General features: G+C 40.0%; 1 protein-coding gene across 1 annotated transcript; it reads right to left on the bottom strand.

The window, feature by feature from the left end:
* Positions 1 to 1,693: 1,693 nt before the first annotated feature.
* LOC149817420 (putative methyltransferase At1g29790) lies at positions 1,694 to 3,371 on the bottom strand. The gene has a single exon (XM_089987073.1). It carries the CDS (start codon positions 3,369 to 3,371, stop codon positions 1,995 to 1,997), a length of 1,377 nt encoding a protein of 458 aa, XP_089843199.1. The 3' UTR covers positions 1,694 to 1,994.
* Between the last annotated feature and the right edge of the window lie 2,662 nt (positions 3,372 to 6,033).

The raw sequence follows: 6,033 nt of genomic DNA, 5'->3' as shown, positions 1-6,033 counted from the left end.
AGCGATTTCAATAGAAATCGATAAATGAGCGGCGATTTCAATATGCAAATCGCCACCGTAAGCACGCAAAAATATAAATTTCGCATGCACACATTTTAAAATCATACTACAAATATCTTACAAATCGACATTAGAAAATACATAATATCTTACAAATTGACACTAGAAAACACATAATATCTTACACATCGGTATATATATTGCATAATATATTACAAATCGATACGTTTATTTAGCATAATATATTACAAATTGATACAATAATTCAGCATAATAGCTTACAAATCGATATGTGTGTTAACGATAGCGATTCACGTGATATCGATTTAATTATATTTACGATGTTGTGAAGCGATTTCAATAGAAATCGCTAATTGAGCAATGATTTGAATACGAAAATCGTCACCACAAGCACGCAATAATGTAAATTCCGCACACACATATTTTAAAATCATACTATAAATATCTTACAAATCGATACTAGAAAACACATAATATGGTAAAAATCGATATATATATATCGCATAATATATTACAAATCGATACGAGAATTCAGCATAATAGCTTACAAATCGATATTAACAAACAAAACAATATCTCACAAATCGGTAGTATGTTACTACAACCGCGATTTGCGTTACATTACATATACTGAATGGATGGACGATACCGGATGAGGTAGAGACTCTTCCTCGCATCTATAACCAAACATTCTTGTCAACAGGTCCCAGAGTCTTACAAATATCTTCAATTTTCCAACCGTCAAAAAGCCAACATTCACTTGCAATAACAAAACAACGCCTTAATGGCACTCACGATCACATATGTTCTCCAACAATAGCATGATAACATGAAAATGTACTCACGACGCCTTAATGGCACTTGTTGGAATGTTTGTGTGTCATTGATTTTTTCATACTGCCTAACGAAAACGAAGAAGCGAAGACTGTAAAAAGAGATGGCCGACAAATCCTCCTATGACGCCCACCAATGATCGAACCAATCAATCGATTTATAGTTATCTTCATGAGGTAAGAACAAATCCGAGAATATTTTGTAACACATGGCAGGAACGAAAAGGCAGCAATGTGTTGTAACACAAGCTAAAAACCAAGGCGGTAACATGGACTCACGAAAATATGCAAAGCTATTTACGAGAAGACATTTTTGTCAAACACATATCTATCTTACGGGAGGACATTTTCATCAAACGCATATATATCTTTTTTTATATTTTATTTTATTATAAAATCATCATGAGTAGCATTGGACGCGAATTTGTCTTCGAGAGAGAACACACAACACCCTCTCTTCGGTGACGGTGTCTCTCTGACCTATTCCCACCAAACCCCGCTCAAATCACGTGAAAATGAAACCCGTCATCTGACATATGATAGGATCCCATCCAACATTAAATTAGTCCAACACTGTCACTTGGGTATGAACTAGTCTTAGCCGTTCAGATGCAACAGTTGGACGCGCGGCTAGGATCAACATAGATCGGGTTGGATACAGGATCCTTTTAGCTGCCAAGAATACAGGCGTAGCATCCATATGCAAATTAAATCACCGAATTTCATCGAGTACCAAAGTTGGAGGGAATGGATTGTGCAAAACCTAGAGAACATTATTTGGAAGGTTACATCATTGTCTTTCCCATCTCTGGAAAATTAAGCTGAATTTCCATTCGATCTTGGGAAAAGAGCACCGACCTGCTGCTCGAAAGAAAATCAATACAACAGGAAAGAAGTACAGTAATCTTGGACATGTAGGGGTGTGCATCAATATTTAGAAGAAAGGAATGCTTTCCACTTCTTGAGCTAGATATATGATTTAATTTTTTAAGCGAAAAGAAATCAGATGAAAAGGGGCGAGTGAGCTGGTTCTGGAGAAGCGAGGGAGGAGTAGATATTGTGCTTGCTGCTCTTTCTGTCTGTCCCCGTTGTGTCTTTCCTATATAGTCCATCACTGCGTCCATTTTTTTTTCACGGGCGTCAGGTCATGGGTTTCTCCAGCAATGCGGACAGGTACCACTCGTTGCGGTGGATGCCTCTGTCCATCTTCCTTCCGACCGTCCACTTGAGCTTGTTGAAGCCGATCCGGTCGAACATGGGGACGTAGGTGCCGTTGAGTTGGGCACCGAAACAGAAGAAGTGGTCCATCCAGAACAAGCCCCCCGGCCTGAGAACCCTGTAGATGTCGTAGAGGACGAACTCCAGCATGGTGTCGGGGATCCAGTTGCTGAGGACGTGCATGGAGTGGATGATGTCGAGGGTGTTGTCGAAGAAAGGGAGGCGGTGGGAGACGGTGATGTAGATGGGGATGAGCCCCCTCGACGCGATGAAGTTGTTGAAGGGCCCGTCGAAGTTCATGGAGCTCGTCACGATGGTAACGTTGCGCTCCCTCATCCTGGCCGCGAAGGTCCCGGAGCCGCCCCCAATGTCAAGGCCGATCCGGATGGTCCCCCGCTTGATGGCCAGCACGTCGTCGATGCCGTAGTCGAGCCCTCCGTTGTCAATGAGCCACCTGCTCTTCTCCCTGCCCTGCAGGTCGAAGCAGTCCTTGCAGTCGGCTTGCACCTTGGTGTTCTTGCGCTCGATCAGGCACTGGTAGCTCTTGCAACTGTAGGGGTCCCAGGTGATGCTGGTGTCAGGGGGCGTCTCCCACAGGCTGCGAGGGAAGGGCGCGGGCTCCACGTACCCCTCGGCAGACCTTGCGTGGCACCGCCTTCGGGGCAAGGGCTCGCACCCCTTGATCATCAGCCGCTGCGCGAAGATGTCGTCCGCCGGGCACGTCCCCCCGACGTCGTACGACATGTACTGCTTCAGCTCCTCCCGGAACCGTCGGCAGGCATGACCCACCGGCGGGTAGATCTCCTCGGAGCCGAAGGTGGGCGAGAAACCCAGCGGCAGCTTGTGCGGACCCACCACGTTCCTCACCTCGTCGGGGACGTCGGGGCCCCAACCAGCCAGGTGATCTGTCTTGGCACCATCATATTGTTCAAGGACTACGGGGTCGTTCTGGCCGCTATTGCTCCCCCGTTCGGGCAGCGACTCCTTCAGCCGAGCCAGTTCCGTGAGCAGGTTCTCGAGGAGGGTGTTGGAGGAGTGAAGCTGGTTCTGCACCTCGGAGAGATGGGCCTCGGTCGTGACAAGGCGATTTTGCGTGGTGTTGAGCTCATGGAGAAGCTCGTGGGCGTCAAGCACGCTGCCCAGGCGCTGAGAGTATTGGGACCAGTTGAAAGGTTCCGTGAAGATGTAGACGGTAAGCATGTTAGAGAAGACCACCAGCAGCAGAACCTTGAGTCTCGACTTGAGCCGTTGTCGAGATTCTACCGATGCGGGCTTCAGATGGTCGTCAATGCCCCCCATCCCTTTACTTCTCTCTCTCTCTCTCTCTCTCAGCCCGGCCTCCGTGGGAATAAGAAGGGAATGGAACGGGATGGAATGAAGCAACCCGGTAGGATAAAAAAGCAAGAGGAGAGTGGGAGAGTGGGCCCTGCAGGCAGGCAGGAACCAAACTCAAAACTCCTGGTTAGGCACGAACTCACCATGATTTCCTTCCCTTTCCTGCTTTTCAACACCGCGGCCTGCTTCGTTGAATGCAACGCGCCGATGAGTCCGCCCTCGTTCACTTCACAAAAAGGAAAGTGATCCGTTGAATAATAATAATAATAATAAAGAAAGAGATCTCGGCAAGATTTCGCATTCTCCTTCCGTTAAGATACTTACCTATTCAAAATAGGATTTTTATCTTGAATAAAAAAGTTCGTTCGTTCGTTGGCATTGCTCACCATGACAGCTCGTCTTGTCGTAAAAGAAAAGTGCAAGTTGTTGACTTCAAGATGCAAAATTTAACACCCTAACTTAAGGGTTAAATAAAATATATATATATACAAAAGATGTAGAGCTACTTTTTCTTATTGCGGCAATAACATGTCACTTTTTTACCTCGCCGTGTTCATTCCAAGGGCTCTGGTCATTTATAAAACCCACTCCTTTCTCGGAGGTGGAAGGAAGCCTCATCATGCCAACCGACCACCTCACGACGTTGGAAGCTCGACAGCACATGCATGGTCGGTTTAATTAGTATTACCTTCTTTTGACCTTTTTGTTATTTTAACATTTCTTTCATGTATCTGTCGCTATTATTTAGCCCAAATAATAACATCCAACTTCTTGCCTAAACTGACAAAAACAAAGCAAAGGCTAATGCATAACTGAAAGCACCTGATTGAAAAAACCAAAAGAAAAAGCAGTAAAAGCATGATATTAGCTTCACGATGGATGCTTTGTTTGTTTAAATATCAAGTTAAGTTGGATGATAAGAAGAGAAACACTGGTGGTAATAAATGAAACGCTGAACTTAGCATGTGATATGTTTTATTTTTTTATTTTTTGAAATATAGAAAATGTTGAAGAGCTAGATTCGCACAGTGGAGTTCGGCAAATATCCGCCTAACGTCTCTTAGTACTTTGACTAAAAGTCCCCATCAGCCTAACGTGCATCCCTCCAGAATGGAACGGAGACGGGTCAAATTTTACTTCGTGGCCAATTGAAAATCCACGGACCAACTGAATGAATCGGCATGGACTCCCGCGGAGAGTTTCGTACCAGACCTTGGGCTGGAGGATCCAAGAGAAAAGGTGGGGGTTTGCTGTAACGCGTGTATATGTATTAGCTGAATAAAACCCAAATGCAACATACGACGCTAGCTTCATGACTTTTTAATATTCTACTAAAGTTCTTTCAATCTTTACTTCCTTTATTAGCTAATTGAATTTTATTAGGTTTTGAATAACTTATAACAAAAACAAAATACTTTATCAACATCTTTTGAATAAATTAACCATTTTCTAAATTATTGACAATTTTCTCACTTTCTTTCATTCCAACATCTTTCAAATTTTTCTCATTGTAGGTAATAGTATCATCATTCATTCAAGTAATTTATATTTTTCTTATTAATAACAAACTTATCAAGAGAACCCTATTGAAAAGAGACTAAATTTTTATTTTTTTTGCATTTTTTATATTTAGATTCAATATTTACTAAAAGACATAATAATTTTAATAAGATAAAAAATATAAATATAAATAAAAGAACAATAAAATCTAATAATTTTCTGAGAATGAATGCAACAATTGTTAGGCACACCACACATGTGAGAGACCTAGTAAACCTGGATATGGAACACATGAGATTAAAATTTTTATTTTTAACATGAGCATCAAATTAAAAAAAAACACCTTATGGTCTTGTATACATGAACTGATGAACAAAAAATTTTGCACACTATTAAATATTAATTATTTAAAATTAAAATTAGAGAAGAATATATTATAGGAAAATTATTTGTCTAATCAAATCACTAAGAAACCAATTTTTTTCAAAGTACTACTAAAAAAGATCATATTAATTATTTCTAATAGGTATTTAACAAATGAATAAGAACTTGAATCAATTCAAATATTCAAGATATGCAAAGTGAAAATAATGAAGTTTATAAATATAGCGATAATGATGAGTCTTGCTGATATAGTTTTTTAGAGCCTTTTGATAAATGAAGTCCCAAGTATAAAATACCAACCCAATGTTTATATTGTAAACATATTGATTAAGCATTCATTATTGGTTGCTACATTTATGCTAATTGACAATGTCTGCATTTATGCTAATTGTTAAAAAACAAAACCCTTAATATTTTAACCAAAATCAAGCATTCATTATTGATTACTCATGGATTTATGTCTAATGGTAATTTAAAAAACATAAAAAAACCCTTAAACTATAACTAAACATTTATGCTATTTTATAAAAAAACAAATCAAAACCTTTAATCTTAATAAGCATCATTCATATATAGGCTAATTAAAAAAAACTAAAATTCTAACCAAAATTAAGCATGTGAAATCATGCTAAATATTAATTAAAAAACACATAAATACTTAATTAAATATTTATCTTATTTAAAAACAAAATAAAAGAACATTGGAAAAAGTTTTGATAAGGATTATTGCCATTGTTAAGAC

The sequence above is a fragment of the Nuphar pumila genome, chromosome 14 (genome assembly GCF_984573655.1).
Source record: "Nuphar pumila chromosome 14, dmNupPumi1.hap1.1, whole genome shotgun sequence".
NCBI classification, from domain to species: Eukaryota; Viridiplantae; Streptophyta; class Magnoliopsida; order Nymphaeales; family Nymphaeaceae; genus Nuphar; species Nuphar pumila.
This window is presented reverse-complemented; position numbering and strand designations above follow the sequence as displayed.

Coding starts and splice junctions, on each gene's coding strand:
- LOC149817420 (XM_089987073.1), bottom strand. CDS start 3,371: ATGGGGGGCATTGACGACCATCTGAAGCCCGCATCGGTAGAATCTCGA.